At 32.9% G+C, this 20,870-nt stretch overlaps 1 protein-coding gene and 1 pseudogene across 1 annotated transcript in view; one reads left to right on the top strand and one right to left on the bottom strand.

The window, feature by feature from the left end:
- MUC19 (mucin 19, oligomeric) overlaps positions 1-20,870 on the top strand; it is a 56,550-nt gene that overhangs the window by 12,711 nt on the left and 22,969 nt on the right. The window contains exons 7-16 of the mRNA XM_044679107.1: positions 3,674-3,796; positions 4,527-4,650; positions 7,508-7,643; positions 9,290-9,382; positions 10,452-10,536; positions 10,644-10,781; positions 12,835-12,984; positions 13,732-13,826; positions 14,662-14,788; positions 15,635-15,881. Coding sequence (XP_044535042.1) covers positions 3,674-3,796; positions 4,527-4,650; positions 7,508-7,643; positions 9,290-9,382; positions 10,452-10,536; positions 10,644-10,781; positions 12,835-12,984; positions 13,732-13,826; positions 14,662-14,788; positions 15,635-15,881 — 1,318 coding nt within the window. The remainder of the gene's footprint in view (positions 1-3,673; positions 3,797-4,526; positions 4,651-7,507; positions 7,644-9,289; positions 9,383-10,451; positions 10,537-10,643; positions 10,782-12,834; positions 12,985-13,731; positions 13,827-14,661; positions 14,789-15,634; positions 15,882-20,870) is intronic.
- On the bottom strand, positions 2,720-2,802 carry LOC123250842 (annotated as a pseudogene).

Raw genomic sequence — 20,870 nt, forward strand, 5'->3', positions numbered from 1 at the left:
AAGACTCATCTTATGAGTCCAACCAGATCTCAAAACTTATCAGCAGTGTGACCTTGGGAAAGTCATATAACCCTATTTGCCTCAGTTCCTCATCTATAAAAGGAACTGAAGAAAGAAATGGCAAACCACTCCAGTATCTCTGCCAAGAAAACTCCAAATATTTATTTGTTGTTCTTTTTTCACATGGTTATACTTATTATATTAACTCTTCCCATGCTTCTCTCATCATATTCATTGTTGCTAACAGTGTAGTAAATTATCGTTATATCCATATATCATGACATTGTTTAGCCTTTTCCTGATCAATAGGCATGTACTTTGTTTCCAATTCATTGGTATTACAAAAAAGCGCTACTACGATTATCTTGGTATATATTCTTTTTATATTATATTAGAAATATATATGTGGCATATATAGTGGGATATATACACATATTCATATATAGCTCCATTGTATGTGTGCATATACAAAAATACATGTATGATACGATATGTACATATATGCTATACATATGATATATACATGTATACACAAATATATGTAAATATATCTACTATATACATATATATGTACTATATATGGGTATATATAAATATATCCTAGTATAAAGCCACACACATACATTTTTTTATCAAATATAAGAAGAAAAGTCATCTGTATACCAATTATAACAGAACTTTAAAAATGTTTTTATTTTAAAAAATTTTAAATAATATTTTATTTTTTCCTTAATTACATACTTTTACATTTGAACCAAATTCTCCCTTCCCCTTTCTCTTCTTCTTGCTCCCTGAGACAACAATCTAATATAAATTTTACACATGTAATATTGTAAAACCTTTTTCCATATCAATCATTTTGTGGGAAAGAACTCAAACCAAAAAAAATGGAGAAAGAAATCAAAATACTATGTTTTGGTTTCAATTCAGAATCCATCAAATCTTTCTCTGAAGGCAGATAGCATTTTTCATCATAAGTTCTTGAGGATTGTCTTGGATCACTGCTAAGAACAGCTAATTCCCAATTATCTATCAAACAATATTGCTTATTGTGTCCAATGTTCTCTTGGTTCTACTTACTTCATTCTGCATCAGTTCATGTAGATCTTTCCAGGTTTCTACGAAATCATCCTTCTTATCATTTCTTATAGCACATGAGTAGTCCATCACAATAATGTGTCACAGCTTATTCAGCCATTCCCCAACTGATAGACATCCCCTCCATTTCCAATTCTTTGCTACCACAAAAAGAGCTGCTATTTTTTCACATGTAGGTCCTTTCTCCCTTTTATGATTCCTTTGAGATACAGACCTAGTAGTGGTATTGCTAGATCAAAGGGATCATAATTTTAATGGCCTTTGGGCACACCTCCAAATTGCTCTCCAGAATGGTTGAATAAGTTCATACCCCACCAGTAGGGCATTAGTCTTAATTTTACCATATTCCCTCCAACATTTATTATTTCCCTTTTTTGTCATATAAATCAATCTAATAGGCATTATGTAGCTTGTCTAACCCACCACTCTATTTCTTAGCCAGTACCAGATTGTTTTGATGGTTACAGATTTGTAATACAATTTGAGATATGCTGCTCCTATGCCACCTTCTTTCACATTTTTTTACATTGATTCCCTGGATTTTCTTATTTTTTTTTGTCCTCCCAGGTGGATTTTGCTATTATTTTTCCTAGCTCAGTCAAATAATTTTGGGGCAATTTGATTAGTAGAGCACTGAATAAGTAGAATAATTTAGGTACAATTGTCATTTTTATTATATTGCCTGGGCCTACCCATGAGCAATTAATATTTTTTCCAATTGTTTGGATCTGACTATATTGTGTGAAAAGTATTTTTATAATTCCTGGGCTTGTCTTGATAGGTGGATTCCCTAGTATTTTATATTATCTACAGTGAATTTAAACTGAATTTCTTTTCCTAACTCTTGCTGCTGAACTTTATTGATGATATAGCACTTTTTTTAGTAGCAGTGAAGTGGAAATAAAGAACATGCCTATTGATCAGGGAAACTACATATATATACATATATATACACACATATGCAAGGCATGTGTATTTAGGTATAAACGTATGACATGTACATACATGTGTTTGTGAATATATATACATAATTATATATTAATTATATTATTTTTTCATTTGATTCTTAAAAGAACTCTGAGAAGTAAGTATTATTATTTCCCCCATTTTATTGCTATGGAAACTGAGGTAGAGGTAAGTGACTTGTCCAAGGTCTCATAGCTTGTAATTGTCTTTGGCTGGATTTGAACTTGGATCTTCCTGACTCTGTATACAGTCTTCTATCCACATTTAAAAATAGATTTTCCTCCCAGTTAACTGCCTCCTTTTTAATTCTAGATATTAATTTCTTATGCAAAAGTTTTAGATTTTATGTAATCAAAAGTATCTTTAGGGGTTTGTGATGTCATTTATCCTTTATAGTTCAGAATTCTTCCTATATCCATAACTATGAAAGGTGCCTAATCAGCGTCTAACTTTAATGTTCAGTCATATATCTATTTTAAGTTTATTGTAGTATATTTTATAAAAAGTTGGTCCAAACCAAATATTTGTCAGACTGCTTTTAGTTTTCCTATTAGATCCTGACAGATAGGTACTTCTCTATGTAATTTTTATTTGGGGGGGGGGTTATTGATCAGTAGGGGGTTCAGCTCAATTGTTTTCTTCATTCCTAGTTGCTATTCTTTGGGAAAAGTTTTCAATTAGCAATAATCATGCCTCAGTTAAACTTCATTGGCTACAATACTGCCACTGTGCAAAGCTCCTAGTTGTTATTCTTAAAAGAATAAAGAGTAGGAAGCATTCGGGAAACATATTCATTTGTAATTCCTTATAATAGAATTTTTTTTTAAACCCTTGTACTTCGGTGTATTGTCTCATAGGTGGAAGATTGGTAAGGGTGGGCAATGGGGGTCAAGTGACTTGCCCAGGGTCACACAGCTGGGAAGTGGCTGAGGCCGGGTTTGAACCTAGGACCTCCCGTCTCTAGGCCTGACTCTCACTCCACTGAGCTACCCAGCTGCCCCCTTATAATAGAATTTTAGTTTTAGTTTTCACACAAAAAAGTAAGAATTACCAACATGAGAGAGAGAGAGAAAGGAAAAACTATCTATAACATTCTGCCGTATTATGATTTTCTTTCAACATCATAGGCAAATGTTAAATATTAGCTTACTAATATTTCGTTTGCTATTACTTACCTAAACTTTAAAAGTTGTTTTTTATGACATTTGTTCAAATCAAATCAAACTAGATAAAGTCGTTTCATATTTACAAATTGAAATATTCACATTGCGAACATGAGATAATGATAACAGCTCTGGGAATCTTGAAAACTGAGTTCTTGGAACGTGGCTTGACATGTTTTTCCTCTGTATCAGAAAAGATGGTAACTAGATCTCGGAAGAGCTTCTAACACATCTTAACACACGGTTATCAAGAAAAATTAGTTAAAATAGGAAGCTTCCATACTTAGAAGTAGTCCATATTTTACATCAGAAGCCTTATACAAGACAAGCTTGTCCCCTGACTTTCATTTCTCTAGCACCGTTCCTCCATCCTAACACACATACATTGCAAATTATCTCACTAATTACCATTCTGTTCTATTTGTCATGGTTTTTTTTTCCCTCAGAAAAACCTGTATGTCCAGGAACACAAATCTATAAAGAATGTAGTCCTTCAAACCCATCAACATGCTCCAATGTGGCTCCCTTCCAAAACAGTGAATGTGTGAATGGCTGTGTCTGCCCCGAAGGTAACATATTCTGAGATGATTTTCTAGCTAAAGCAATGAAAATTCCACAAGCAGCCTAATATTTACTGGTGACAGCAGAATATTCCAGAACTTTACAGATCCATATTGCATTATTCTAAGGGAATATCCAAAATGGATTCTACAAGGATTTTTCCAAGTTAGTATTTAGTCTTTCTTCATTGTGCCTGAATTCTCAATCCTTCCACATTTGACTCCTAATTCTTGGAGGGCTCTTTGGGCCATGAACCTGACTCAACAAGGATTTTCATTTGCTCTGCAAATAACCACAGGAATATCTTTTTTTAATTCATCACTTAAAGGCTTACAAAGTACTTTCCTCACAAGAAATCTGTGAGGTTGTGAACGAAAGTATTATTTCCCAGATGAAGAACAGATTAAATGAAATGCCTGATCTGGGACTTAGCCCAAGTCCATTGCCTCTTCAAGCACTCACCTTGTACATACTAAAATTAGTTGTGAGGAGAAAAATTCAAAGATGAATGCAATTCCAATTTTCATGAATTATTCTTCAAACTATTTACTGAAATTTGAATTTGAGTCCTGGAATCTGTTAAGAAATAAATTTGAGAAATATGTTTTAAAAAGTTGTCTACATTTGGAATAACTAATGATTAAGTGAGTTTATTTAATTTTGCTCAGAAAGTTGCTGTCATGAAAATATTTTTCATACTCTAATGCTTAAAGAATAACTTTGTGAAGTACATTTTAGGTTATCTGCTTGATGATATTGGAGAAAACCTTACTTGTATATTAAAGGCTGAATGTCCTTGTGAATCCAATGGAAAGGTATACAAGCCAGGAGAAGTGCGGGAAGGCCCCTGTTTTTCTAACTGGTAAGTGTTTTTTAAATGAGCTATGAGTAAAACAAAGATATTTATGTAGTTACAACTGTAGTAAGTATATCTCAAAGAAAACTTTTCAAATATAAATTAAAGCCATATTACTATTTCTTCCTTCTTTTGAATTTAACATTTTCTATTATTTTAAATGATAATCTTATCCCTTTCTTTGAGAAGCATGCCATGCTTCTACCCTGCACAGGACTGCATTAAAACAAGAGAGAACTTAAAAAATACAGAGAACATCACAGAGATGCTAGTTAACTTGCCCAAGATTTATGAGGAAAATTTTCATGATATTGAGCTAAAATCTGCTTCTCTGTACCTTTTGCTCTTTCACTGCTCTGGAGCCAGCCATATCTATTAAATTTATAAATGATTGTCTCCCCACACTAACTACATTTTTTTCTTTTAATATGAAAAGTAAGTTACTAATGGAACTGTTGAACAACACTGATTTCAGAAACATTGGTTAAAATGTATCATTGGAATTTGACCCAAAATATTTTTTGTGTATAGCTATCTAACTGATGGGAAAGAAGACATTTAATTCAGCAAAGACTAATGAGAGAAGGCCCCTGGATTTGGAGCCAAGAAATATGAGTTCTGGTTATAACTCACTACTAATTCTGTGATCTTGAACAAATTATTTTCATTCTCTAGGCCTCAGTTTCCTAATTATGAAATGATTATTGGGCTAGATAATCTCTCAGGTCACTTTCAGGTGAAATGAAGTCAGTGATCTTAACTCTGAATGATTTTAATACCATAATAGGATCACTTTGATTCAGATGAAAGGCCATTGAACCCATTCTTTCATTTTTCTGATGAGGAAATTGAGGCAATTATTAATTGTCTGAAGCAGGATTTGAGCCCAGTCCTTCTTTATTCCTAGTCCAGCAAAAAAAAACAGTGCTGATTAATTTTCTTTTATTGCATAATCCATTAGATTTTCCTTTGTGTTCTTCAACAACATGTTTTCCTGGACCAGAGAATGAAGAAGTTTCACTTCTTTCATCTTTCTTGAAGCCCACATATGTTTAGCTCCTGCAACAGAGTCAGCTCTTATGTCAGTTAAAATTATAGCAAACCAATATTATTCCCTGATCACATGAAAAATTGTGTGCAAGGAAAATCTTACAGAGAAACAGTGAGTGTTTTAGAATATTAGGCTTGCACTGTTCCTAGTCTCTTTTCCTTATTTGCTACCCTCTTTATTTCAAGTGTCTGACTGAGATTATGCTAGACTTGGGCAGGAACATCTGTTCTCCATGGAAAATAGTGGAAGATTGCCAAGGAATTTTATTTAGAATATATTAACTTCATCTTTGATTTAAGCCAATGAAATCTCTGAATCTCTGATTCTGAACAAGCCACTGAAATGTTTGTATGTGTCCTGATTTTTGTGACCTACTAGAATGAGGGACATTATACAGCAAGATACTTTAAATTCACCTCAGTCAAGGTCTGGATTCAAGACCTAATTCTCCTACATACTTGCCTATATTCCTGAAGCAGGCACTCATAGTGTCCCAGGTAAAACTCTATTATATAGTTTCAAAGGAGGTGCCAATCTAAATTAGTAGGGGGAAATTTCTTTATCAATACAGGGAGCCCCCCTATATTGATGAAATCACATATAAAGAAATAGAAGAGCAGAATTCACTATTTTAACCAGTGTAATAATGTATAAACAATATAACAGCAAAAAGATTTGGGCTGACTTACCACTGCTGGGTTTGTACCCCAAAGAGATAATAAGGAAAAAGTCTTATACAAAAATATTTATAGCTGTGCTCTTTGTGGTGGCAAAAAAAAATTGGAAAATGAGATTTCCCTCCATTGGGGAATGGCTGAACAAATTGTGGTATCTGCTGGTGATGGAATACTATTGTGCTGAAAGGAATGATAAACTGCTTGATTTCTATATGAACTGAAAAGACTTCCAGGAATTGATGCTGAGCAAAAGGAGCAGAACTAATAGAACATTGTACACAGAAAGTGAAACATTGTGGTACAATCAAATGTAACAGACTTCTCTACTAGCAGCAACGAACACTATCCACATCCAGAGAAAGAACTGTGGGAGTAGAAATGCAAAAGGAAAACATAAGATCGATCACATGGTTCAATGGCGATATGATTAGGGTTTTGATGTTAAAAGATTACTCTACTGCAAATATGAATAACAAGGAAATAGGTTTTGAACAATGACACATGTATAACCCAGTGAAATTGTCAGCTCTGGGATGGGGGAGGGAAGAGAGGGGAATCATGAATCATGTAACCATGGGAAAATATTCTAAATAAATAAATAAATATTTTAAAAAGATTTGGGCTGAGATAAGGGGTTGTTGGCAAGTGGAAGGGATGACTCTTGTTTCTTTTTTTTGTATACTACTTATGTATTCTTCAATGGATCTGTGATATCACAATGCAGTTATGTTCTACAACAGTATAAGTTCTCATCTTTATTCTCAAATATTCTCATCCTGTGCCATTCTTGCCCAAGTCCATATATCTTTCACAAAATATCTTTCACATGATATTTTGGTAGACTTCCTCTAAGACTTTTGATATTATATTGGCACCAGTACACACTCAGGGCTGGGCATACATTATCCCTCACTCTTAGTACATGACTGACCAAAATCCTTAACAAACATCTAATCTGTTGAACATGTTTTGCCTGTAAATTATAATTGACAATGTACAGTAGTCTGTGCCCATCATGCATATATATGTATATGTATAAACAGATAGACATATATAATTTTAATGTAATGGCCTTAAATGCTTTTATTGATAAAATATAACTGATAGCCTTTTTTAAAAAAACTTGTTTTAACAGCACGTGTCAAGAAGCAAAGTGGTTCTGCACAGAAACATTATGTCCTGGAAGATGTAAAGTAGAAGGAAGTTCAATTACAACTTTTGATGGTGTTTCATATGAGCATCCTGGAAACTGTCACTTTTTAGCTGTCCATGTATGTGGTAACAGAATATTTTGAGAGAACTGATATTCTTTCCTTCCTGGTGATTTCAAGTAATTTGTGAAAGAAATTTTAAAATGATCTTAATTTTGAATTAAAATATGATCCGCCTAAGGTTATTGGTTGGTTCTACTATGAGCTGTAGTAGAGAGCCAGCCTGACATATGTGGGCTGTGTGACCCCAGGCAAGTCACTTATCTCAGTGCTTTTAGGCAGCTCTCTACATCTATAAATTGCTGAGACATTGTTGACTTTTGTTAGTAGAGGCGGTTTATTCACCAGGGAATTTCTTATACCAATGAAATCACAGATCAAATACTTATTCTTATGGAAATAGATGAGAGAAAACATCATTCCAGGCAGGCAGTTACTTCCACAGGGGAAAAATACTATAAATACGTGAGCAAGTGAATGGCATTATAGTACATTTTGTGAGTTTGGGTATGAAATGACTGGATAGGGCAATGTTATCCAAGTCAAAGAATACATGGATATAGGCAGGGGGGAAATCTTGAAGTTAACATATTCCCATTCATCTTTGCTTTCTATTTTGTTAACACAAACAACTAAATTATTAGCTGAATCTAGGGTTTACTCAAACTTCTTGAAAAATGTAGGCATCCAGGGGGCAACTAGGTGGCTCAGTGGACTGAGAGCCAGACCTAGAGATGGGAGGTGCTAGGTTCAAATCTGGCCTCAGATACTTCTGAGTCGTGTGATCCTGGGCAAGTCACTTAACCCCATTGCCTAGCCCTTGCTGTTCTTCTGCCTTGGAACCAATACACAGTATTGATTCTAAGACAGAAGGTAAGGGTTTAAAAAAAATGTAAGCATCCATGAAATGCTAACAGGGAGAATAATAGATAGAAAGCTGGTGTTGGAACCAGGAGGATTCAAGCCTTGAACCTAACAAGTCATTTAACCTATCAGTGCTCTAGGTAACTTTCTGAGAGTGTAAATTGCAAACAAAATGCTGACCTACATTGATAGAAGATGTTTCCTCATATAGAAGTTTCTGATACCAATGAAAACATAGGTCTAGTCCCTATTCCTTCCCAGAATAATTTAGATAATTGCTTCAGTTTTCATCTTTAGTTCACATAAGGGCCTGACCTGGTATTAAAATATCTAGTTAGCAGTCTCTGAGATATCTTTATAAAATACCTTAAAATAGACCTTTCATTTTTCAGAGATAAAAATAAGCACCCTTTTTTCTAGCATTACGGGGATGATTCCGTAGTTTCTGATCCAAAGTTTTCTTTCAAGAATTAAAAGGTAAAACGTTTTGATCTGTTTTTCGAGATGCAAGAGAAATTCTTCCAGAGCACCAGGTAGATTTTCAATGGGAGAAACAGGGAGAGAGCTTTAGAGCAGTGGATTTTCACAATTCTTAAATGCTGCAGAAAAGATCACAAACCATTAAATTTTGTTTTCATTTGAAAATGAACACAGGACTTCCAGGGTAGAATTAGAGTTAGCACTAATGTAAAAATAGTTCTATCTTCTGAACATTAATCTCTACTATATTTTGTTGGTAAAGTAGTATCTCTCATAACTACAAATTTTCTAAAAACCATAGTGAATGGGATACATAATAATATCATGTAACAGATTGTTTTTAAATGACATATTTTTAATAGGATGAAAACTGGTCTATTAGCATTGAACTTCGTCCGTGTCTAAATGGTCAAACCGGAACATGCTTAAATAGTGTCACCCTTCTTTTAAATTCTGTAAGTAATCAGTTATCACAGATACAATGACAGCAAAAATCTAATTCCTTTTGTTGTATTCCTCTGATCCAGAATGTGAGATGTTTGTTAAAAATAAAAAAAGGTTTATTAAACAATTTACTGGTGTAAGCAAAATTGAATTATATTAGCTAGGCTTACTAGAGTCTTAAGATTCCTTGAGGGCAAGGACTTTGCCTTATTCCCAAGTTCCCAGATACCTAGCCAGTATTGTGTCTTAAATATAGTAGGAAATTGAGTAATAAAATTTTATTGAACATAAGCTCCTTGAGAGCAGAAACTGTCTTTTGCCTTTTTTGCATCCCCAGCCCTTAGCATATTTGCCTGGTACATAGAGAATGCTTAATCAATGTTTGTTGATGGATTGAAGGTTGTAGAGAGAAATATAAACTGCTTAAAAGACTATACTTTGAAAATACTTTTTACATACTATTTATACCTGACCAAAATTCTGATCATCCTTATTTATTTATTAAAACATTTAGTCCTAAGATCCCGGGGAAAGCTACACTATAAGATTCATCCTATATATAATTACTATAGTGGAAATTTTTCATTTTGGTAAGGCACTTGAAAGAAACAAATACAAATCTTTCAAGATGTTCTGTTATACAGGCTTTGAAAAACAAACATTATTGATGCCTTTTTTTAGCTATAGTCATTCCTTGCTATATAGCCCTATCCCGTAGAGTTCTTTTTTGTAACAGAGACAACAGAAATGTAAAACCAACTCAAAAAGCTACCTTGGGTATGTGTTTACATTTCAAAAAATCCAAACTGGTCTTCCTTCCTATTAGTTCAAATAAAATATTATTATTATCATATAAAAACATCACGGTTCAGATTTTTGGTAATTTGTTCTTTAAAAAAATTTTAGAAAGTTTAAAACAACAGAGATTGATTAAGCATCTATTGTGTTCAGTGCACTATGCTAGGCGTCTAGTACACAGTTAAAAAAATTTTAGTAATAAGTAAAAAATAGAATGTAAGTCACAAGAGAGCTTACATTCTCCTAGAATGTGCATATATTAATAATGTGACTGTACATTAGTCTCTTTCAGCTGACAAATATGTATTTAATAATGATGGCAGTGTCACAAACAACAAGATTAAAAGGCAAGGTTATTATTATTCAGGTAAGTTAAATGTAAACATGGAACAATATATGAAATATATGACAATGCTAAGAAAAATGATGAAGTCACAACTCTTTTCATTTTTGTTATTTCTCGTTTATTAACAGATGCAATTCAGATTTTTAGGGTAACTTCCTCATACCTACAAGTAAAGACATCTTTTGGATTAAAAATGCAAATACAAATTGATCCAGTGATGCAATTGTATATTTCTTTGCCACCCAACAAATTTACAAACACAGTGGGTAAGTCCTCATCACAAATACTTTACTTCTGAAGGAGTCAGTCTAAGAAGTATTTCTTGCTTTTACATTTGTCATTTTATTCATGACAAGCACAAAACCTCATTCTCATTTCTCAAAAAGCAGAAAAAATGAAGATCTGGTTTTCACTTAATCATCACTCAAATGTTCAAATTACTTTTGGAAATGTTTGTATTCTCAAGGTTTTAAAAATAAGATTTCTCTCTCATAAAATGAGTATTATTTGATTATAATTTCACAAATGACATTGTGATAGGTGTGACAGAGGCAAAAATGAAATCTTGCCTTCAGGCTTTCATCCAACTGGACAGATACAATAGGAATACATAAATAAATGCAAAATATATAGAAAAATACAAAGAAATTTAAAGAGAGCATAGGAAAAGGACAGATTTTCTCTAAAAGGCAGCTCCTGGGCTAGGATTTAAAGAAAGAAAGTAATTCTGAGATAGGCATGAGGAGGGAATATTTTCTCGACATAGAAAATAACCTCTACAACAGCACAGAACTGAGAGACAGAATTTTCTTTCTAAGGAAGTTAGTAGGTCAGTTGCTGTGGCCAGAGCATGAGTGAAGAGGAATAATAGGAGATAATACTTAGAAAGATAAGTCAAAACCTAAATTTGTGGAGGACTTTAAATGCTAAGCTGAGAATTTCACATTTTATCCTAAAAGGTATAAGCAATTGTGAAAGATTAGAGAATTTTGATTCTCAACTGTACGTGGTATTGCAAAACAATGACAAATTGACAAAAATTCACTTAGTTGTCAATGATACATAAATTTCACCCAAGTATGATCATCTTTATGATTTTTTAATTTAGCTCTTTTGTCTGAAAAGAAGTCTACTTCATTATTTAAAAGCTATGAAATACTGGTTCAATCATTCTTTATCATTAGAAATATTAAGTAATAGAAAACATATTTTAGGGACTGTTATACTTTTCTTTTCCCTCCACATCCAGGTTTCTAGGACAATGCTGAGTGTGTGTGTGTGTGTGTGTGTGTGTGTGTGTGTGTGTGTGTGTAGTAATAGTAGTAGCAATAGTACTAGTAAGTAGTCACTTAATTCATTTTCTTTTTTTAAACATTTATTAATATTCATTTTTAACATGGTTACATGATTCATGCCTCCTACTTTCTCCTTCACCCCCCGCGCCCCCCCCCACCCATGGCCAATGCACATTTCCACTGGTTTTAACACGTGTCATTGATCAAGACCTATTTCCAAATTGTTGATAGTTGCATTAGTGTGGTCATTTCGAGTCTACATCCCCAATAATGTCCACCTCAACCCATGTGTTCAAGCAGTTGTTTTTCTTCTATGTTTCCTCTCCTGCAGTCCTTCCTCTGAATGTGGGTAGCGTTCTTTACCATAAATCCCTCCTTTCACTCTGCATCAATTCCTGGAGGTGTTTCCAGTTCACATGGAATTCCTCCAGTTTATTATTCCTTTGAGCACAATAGTATTCCATCACCCACATATACCACAATTTGTTCAGCCATTCCCCAATTGAAGGACATCCCCTCATTTTCCAGTTTTTTGCCACCACAAAAAGCACAGCTATAAATATTTTTGTACAAGTCTGTTTATCTATGATCTCTTTGGGGTACAAACCCAACAATGGTATGGCTGGATCAAAGGGCAGGCATTCTTTTATAGCCCTTTGAGCATAGTTCCAAATTGCCAGCCAGAATGGTTGAGTCAGTTCACAACTTCACCAGCAATGCATTAATGTCCCAGTTTTGCCACATCCCTTCCAGCATTCATTACTCTCCCCTTCTTTCATTTTAGTGAATCTGCTAGGTGTGAGGCGATACCTCAGAGTTGTTTTGATTTGCATTTCTCTAATTATTAGAGATTTAGAACATTTCATTCATATTTTTAAAAGAATACTAATAACCTATTTTAGAGTTATCAGTTTCTGTAATATCTGAGCTGACCTGTATAGGAGTGCATAGTGAATATATGAATCTAGAAAGCTGAATTTAAAAAATGGATTCTCTTTGTTAACTTGTCTCACCTATTTCATAGGGCTCTGTGGTTCCTACAATAACAAAGCAGAGGACGATTTCTTGTCAAGTCAGAACATGTTAGAAAAGACATCTCAGGTTTTTGCTGACTCTTGGGAAATGATGTCCTGTCCCAAAGGAAGACCTTCTTCATGTATAAGCATAGAAAATGGTAATATTTAAAGGATCAATATTTTAAAATAACATGAAAGTACATAGCTTGGTCTATTTATAAATGTGAGGCTACTGTCACCAAATACTCTACTGATAGACCTCTCTATTTCTTATCCATTGTCAAATTGTTTTGATGATTACATCTTTTTAGTATCACTCAAATCTGGTATTTTCAGTCTACTTCCCTTCTTCCCTTTTTTCCTTTCGGTTCCCTTGATATTTTTGACATTCTGTTTTTCCAGATGAATTTTGTTTTTTTTCCCCTAGCTCTAAAAGTAATTCTATGGTAGTATGATTACATGGTACTGAATAAATAAATTAATATAAAATAATACTTATTTCCATTTTTATTATGTTGGGCTGGCCTACCCATGAACAATTAATATTTCTCTAATTATTTAGATATGTCTTTATTTGCATAAGGAGTTTTATAATCATTTTCTTCTTGTTAGGATTTAAACACCTGTGTCATACTAGACAACTCACTTAACTTATTTGAATATCAAGTTCTTATCCATAAAATCCACAATAATATCTCTAATATTTATTTTATAGGGTCATTGGGAGGGACAAATGAAATAATCTGTATACTCTGTAAATCTTAAGGCACCAAATAAAAGCTATTAATCATGGCAAGGGATTGTACCACAATACTTTCAACAAAAGAAGTATTACTGATATTAACAATTTCTAAAAAATGAATTTTGGGAGACAGTCATATGAACTCATTCTTTACTTTCCCCAGAAAAGTTTGCTGAAAAGAATTGTTTGGTTCTTACTGATTCAAGTGGGCCTTTTGCTTCTTGCCATTCCATTGTGGACCCTAGATCCTACCATGAGGTTGGTGTAGTTTAAACATTTAGCATCTCACAATTTGTAATTATAAATATTCAATTATAATAAATAGACTTAGTATAAGGTAGTTAGCATGGGAGATTTTTAAAGTACAAAATCTTTGATTTGTCAAGCATTTCAACTTAATTTGTATGTGTTCATTATCATAATTGCTTCCTTTGTCTTAATCATCTTTGATCAAAGAGTGGGATAGGAGGATAATCACCAAATAAGAAAATACTTGCATATCTATTTTAGTAATTTTTAATGAAGGGAAAAAATCAAGCATAATTACTGATTTATGCTTTTTTTTTTTCAGTAAAAATGTATTAAGCCCTTCCTATTTGCCAGGTACTATGGTAGGTAGGGAAAGACAAGATGAAACAACTCTTCCCTGCCCTCAAGGAGTTTGTATATTTTTGCAAGAAAAAATATGCACATGAATAAATAAATTGCATATCTCTATATATATTATATGTACATAATAAAAAGTAATTTACTGAGGTAGACTATTTATTAATTCAGGTAGAATCTGAATATCTATATGAGGTGAACTTGAATTCGAATTTGAAGGAAAATAACAATTTTACTTAAACCTTTTAAATATGCATATTATTTTAAGGATTGGAAAGAAGGAAGGTTGTTAGAGCTAGAAAAAGATCTTCAGTAGTCCAACTTCCACTTTTTACAGATGGGAAAATTGAAGTTCAAGGTGATAAAAGGACTGTCTTACAATAAATTAAAAGCAGAGCTGGAGCTAGAATCCAGGTTTCTTGGATTTTGAATCATTACTTTGATACTTCTATCATGCAATGGTGTTTATCTTTTTCTTGCTTTAAAGAAATGCAAAACATTCACTTGCACTTGTGAAAATACCAAAGATTGCTTATGTACAACAATAGGAAATTACGTAAAAGCATGTGCTGAGAATGGAATATACATAACTGGTTGGAGAAAAGGTCAATGTGGTGAGTAGACTTTAATTTTCACTATTGTTATTTAATTATGACTACACCTATTTTTTCACCATATATTTTTATAAATGTGTTCTTGGTACTTTTGGATATACTTTGAAAGCTTCTTGCTACATTGAGTGGCTTGAGCATTTTCTTTCCTTTTTATTTTTATCTGGAGTTAATATTTCCAAATGACAATCATAAATATTTGTTGATTAAATGAATGTGACACTGAGTTGGTATTTCACTCTTCGATTATTTACAGAAATATTATAATGAGGAAAAATCTGTACCTAATTAGATTTGTGATAGAGTTAGCTCCAGTCAGTCTGTGAAAGTGGGTTACTTAATTTTTAGTAAGAGCATTTACATCTCAGAGATTGGCAAATTCTACAAACCAGAGCTTGAATTTTAATTTTGTTGATTATCTTGTTTTAAGAAAGTGATGAAAAAATGTTTAAAATTCATATTAAACTTAAAAATGTGTTGTGTGTACACATTTGGTGGGGGAAGGGGAGGGAGAACTGGTTGTTAAATGTTTACCAGTAGATCTCTGGACATATCTGATCCTGAGAAAATCAAATAGTGAACTCAACTTATGAAACAATTTAATTAGGAGCTGATAATTCATTTTACATAAAGATTCTCTGCTTTACAAAAAATAAATCAGAATTTTCTATTTAAAGTATAATTGCCCAAATGTGATTTTCACATGAATTTTAGGAGCACCTTTGCTATAAAAAATGAGGCACATATATAAAAAGTTCTTATTTAATAAATAATAAGACCAATGATATCCTCAGATAAATTGCTATTTTTATTTCTATAAAACTTTTACTTTTTATTGCTTTTAAATAGAACAAACTTGTCAAAATGGCCTGGTCTTCAAGTACAATGTACAAGCTTGCAATAGTTCTTGCCAATCATTATCAGAGAGAGATAAGAGCTGTGTCATACAAGATGTTCCAGTTGATGGATGTGCCTGCCCTGATGGAATGTATCTTAATAGTGAAGGATCTTGCGTTCTGAAAACTCACTGTGACTGCTATATAAATGATGAAATTGTGAAACCAGGCAAAATTGCTTCCATTGATGGCAATGTATGGTATGTAAAACACAATATGTTGATCATAAGAGTGATGTCTAAGAATTATGCCCTATCATTCTTATTTGGGAAAAATTTCCATTAGAGACTAATCTTTTGCTTAGAGCAAAATTTCACTTATACTTAACATTTTATATAACTTGTCTAAAATTATCATTGGCCTTTTACATTTTAAAATATTATCTTCTTTTTGGGGCTTATTCACCTCAACTTTTAACTTAAGGCAAGGCAATGTGATTTAGTAGAAAGAATTTTAGATCTGGAGTAAAAAGATTTGGGTTGAATTTTCCTCTGCCACTTGAGCAACCTTAAATAGTCATTTAACTTCTCCAGGACTCAATTTCCTTATTTATAAAAGGAAGCTCCACTAAATGATCTGTAATGTTCTTTCCAACTTCAGCCTGACTACTGAACCCCAGTGGGCTCAAAGATTCTTATGAAAAAAAAATGAGGAATGTTTTGTGAACTCCTTTACAAGGATGATATGAAATTATTTGAAATGCCAGCATTTCTATCTAGAATATCAGCATATTTTTAAATGCAATGTTTTAACTGTGGTTTTAACACAGAACAAGTTTTGGTGGGGTCCAAGACAAACTATTTCATTTCCAGATTTTCATTTCCTACGAGATGAACATAGCCATAGAATCATAGACTTTGCTAGCTAGAATTAATCCTAGTCATTCTGGGCAGATGGAAAAATACTAAAAATATTGAATATTAATTTCTATATTTTTTAAAAATATTCTTTTTCTTTAACATTTAAAAATTATAATATTAAGACAGTCCCACTCCTAGCTCAAAGTATTTGGTTGATTTTTACTCAATTACTTTTCATTTCCTTGAGTAAGTCCTAAAGAGGTATGAAATAATACACTTTATTAAATGGGGAGTACAATGAAACTTTATGATAATGTACCTTATACATAGATTTGGATTTACTATGAATTAATTTGTATTCCTCGAAAATAACAAAAAGCAAAACAAAAACCTAATATAACAGGTTACAATTTGTGTGAATATGTGAGCAAGTTATTTAATGCCTCCAAGTCTTAGATTCCTCATTTGTAAATACTTGAACTATCTACCTCACAGGAAAGTTGAGAGGAAATCACTTGTAAACCCAAAAGATGTATTACTATCATTTAATTCTTTTCAACTTTTTCAGTGGAATTCAAAAAGAATGGCACCTGGTAGTTATTAACTTATTAATGTTCTTTCTACTTAATATTCTAAGGACTGTGGCATAGGTATGTAAAATAGTACTTTTGTTATTGAATTCAACATTGAAATATAAGGGCATCTGAAGATTCAGTGTCAGGATCTTCAGTACTACAAAAATAGCATACAGGAAAAGATGGATAATATAATATACATACACACACAAATATATATATACATATATATACACATATATATTTCATCCTGTTCCAACATGATTTTTATTTCTTATCCTAGGTTTTGAGAATAATAATTATTATTATTATTAATATCTTATTTTCTTTAGAGGAGTTCAGATCAAAATGGTCCTGGGATAAGTTGCTACCCAGATATTATTCTTTAATATTTAATGTTCCATGGTCAGGTGTTTAAAAAAACCCTGCTTTTTTTTTTTAATTGAATGAAAGTATTAAGTAGGAGATCTTATCTTTTCTAGGTACACAAAACAGTAGTGGAAAGGACAACAGGGATCACATGAATTTCTTAGTGGTCTCATGAAATATTTATCTCCTCTACTAGTGATTTATTTTTTTAATTTTTTTTTAGTTTTATCTTTATTTTATTTTAATAACAAATTTTCACAAAAGTTTTCCAAAGTTATATGATTCATGTTGTCTCCCTCCTTTCTTCCCTCTCCCATCCCAGAGCTGACAAGTAATTCAATCTGGGTTATACATGTATTATCATGCAAAACATATTTCCATATTAGTCATTTTTGTAAGTAAATAATCTTATAAAACCAAAACCCCCGAATAATACACCCAAATAAACAAGTGATAAATCATATGGTTTCGTGTCATTTGCAATCCAACAGTTCTTTCTCTGGAGGTAAATAGCATTCTTTGTCCTAATTCCCTCAGAATTGTCCTGGATCATTGTATTGCTGTTAGTAGCAAAGTCCATCACATTTGATTGTCCCACAATATTTCAGTTACTGTGTATAAGATTTATGTTTTTAAAGCATTTTGTCCCTTGTAGCTTTGAAATTATGAGTACTGGGATGGAAATATCCATTAAAACACTGTTCTTCGTTTTTTATATATCAGTGTTTTGTCTGAATAATTGTAGGCAATGTCTTTTTCTGAGAGGTTTTAGTACAGTTTGTTGGCTGGATTTTTCAAGGGCATTTTGAGGTCCATTTCTAGTATAGGGATCTATCATTTGTCAGTTCAAGAAGGAGAGTATGTTTCTGGGGTGTAATTCTAAGCCGCAGGTCAAGTCTTGTTAGTTATTTGTTAAGTGTGATATTACTTAATGCTTAATAAGGCAGTAGAAGTTTGATTATATGCTTGATAAACTTGGAGGGCACCAAAGTGTCTGTAGGTATCTCCATCGTCATCATCCAGGTCTCTGGGACTTCCAGAATGAAACAAAGTGGGAGAAAGGAATAAAAAGAAAAGTATTTACATAGCACAAAATAGATGCCATACACTGTGCTAATTCCTTCCGAAATGTTTCATTTTATCCTCACAGTAACTCTACAAAATAGCTGCTGTTGTTATCCCCACTTTGAGAAAACTGAAGCAAATGTGTTTGTTGTGATTATTTGTATATGGCAATTTAGATATTTGAACATGGATAATAAAAGCAATAGCTATTGGGAAAGGATGTTTCTCTAATTTGTTAAATGAAAAAATTATCGTGGTGGATTAATATGAGATTAATGAGATGAGTTTACAAATTATTGTAGAGCAAGGTATAAGAAAAGTAAGTGGCAAACATATTGGATATACTAGCCTTCTAGGCTCTGTATTATGCCATATACCTATCTTATTTTGTCACCTTTTTAAAAAAATGAGTTTCCAATAGCAACAGACTGAGGGCCAGTTACTTTCAGTTTAGATATCTTTTATAATTAATGTTCTGAGGTGAATAAAAGGTATTTTTTCTATAATTAAATGAGAGTATTGTGATACAGGTTCATTTTCTGCAAGCTACCTAAAAGCATCTTCAGGAAAACTCTAGTAGCAGGCAGAATTATGGGGATGATTTTTTCCCACCAAGAATATTGTTTGAAGAATGACTTCTGTTCATCCACTTCCAGAGAAAGAACTTATATTACATATGTACATACATATTTATATACATAAATATCTTTTTTTGTCAAAAGATGCCTTCTCTTATGGGGGAAGAAGGAAGAAGTTAACTGGATCTTTTAATGTAATAAACAAATAAGATTTTTAAAATGTAATATCACGGGGCAGCTGGGTAGCTTAGTGGCTTGAGAGCCAGGCCTAGAGACGGGAGGTCCTAGGTTCAAATCTGGCCTCAGATACTTCCCAGGCGTGTGACCCTGGGCAGGTCACTTGACCCCCATTGCCTGCCCTTACCACTCCTCTGCCTTGGAGTTAATACATAGTATTGACTCCAAGACGGAAGGTAAGGGTTTAAAAAAATGTAATATCACATATCTTATTATATTTATTTTGTCAAATATCACCCATTTATATTTTAATATGGTTAAGGCCACATTCAGGAGTGTTGTGACCTGAATGCTACCTGTGAGCTATCTGTTTAACACCTTTGATTTAGAGTACTTTTTTTCAGTAGAGCTTGCTTGGATTTCTTCCTCAAAAAACGTATCCCTTTGATCATTTATCAACTGGAAAATGGTTCCTTTTCTCGTAAATTTTATTCAGGGTCTTATATATGTTAGAAATAAGACCTTTTTTCAGAGAAATTTGCTGGGAAGAAGTTCCCAGTTTCCCACCTTTCTTTTAAATTAAACTATATTCGTTTTACATGTTCAAGGTCTTTTAAATTTTGTGCAATAAAAAGTATCCATTTTACCCCTTTTGAACTTCTCCATCTCTCGATGGGTTTGTATTCTTCCACTATCTGTATATTTCACAGATAATTTCTTCCATACTTCACTAATTCGCTCATGATATGTCACCTTTTATGTCTAAATCATGTACGTACACCATTTTGCATTTATGTTATATGGTATGAAATGTTGGCCCCATATTTAGGCTATTTTCTAGTTTTCCCAGTAGCATAGTGGGTTCTTGCCTCAATATTTGAGATTCTTAGGTTTATGAAAAATTAGGTTATTGTGCTCATTTGCTTCTGTATATAATATGCCTACTCTATTCCATTGATTAACCTCTCTATATTTTCCCCAATACCAAATGTGTATATACATAAGCAGAGAGCTCAACCTCTGCCTAAATGTTGAGAATTTTTCCTACTGGGGGCTCAGAATGAATGTGATTGAATTAATTACCTTTTATCTGAAATAAACTCTCTGAAAAGAGGAAGTAACCATGTGGCCCTTAGTATTAAGCTAATTCTTATGAAAGTGTTATGTTATTTGTTTCCAGTAAGATTTGTTCTGGTATATTTTTCTTTCTGTGGTACCAAATCATGGAGTGCTATTCATGCTACTAAACTCAGCATCAAGTTCACTATCTTTATAGTTCTGAATAGGACCAACCTTCAAGTCTTTGTCATTTATTTTTGACTTTTAGATGCATCTTAACAAGCTGGTACTAATTCTATACGTGCTATAGCCAAAGTCCAATTAATCAATATTTCAGGGTTTGTGACAGGACTTTGTAATCTCAAAGTACAAGAAGACGACACCATGTCCATTTCCTTAATTTGCAGCCTGCCCTCCCCCTCAATCTCTTGTTTCATGACATGGATAATTGGTTAGACTTCTGAGGGATTATTATCATCACGATTATTAGTAATCTTCAGAATCATCATCATAATTATCATTAGTTTGATCAAACAAGAGAAGTATTATTAAGGGACCCAAAGGTG

The sequence above is a fragment of the Gracilinanus agilis genome, chromosome 5 (genome assembly GCF_016433145.1).
Source record: "Gracilinanus agilis isolate LMUSP501 chromosome 5, AgileGrace, whole genome shotgun sequence".
NCBI lineage: Eukaryota > Metazoa > Chordata > Mammalia > Didelphimorphia > Didelphidae > Gracilinanus > Gracilinanus agilis.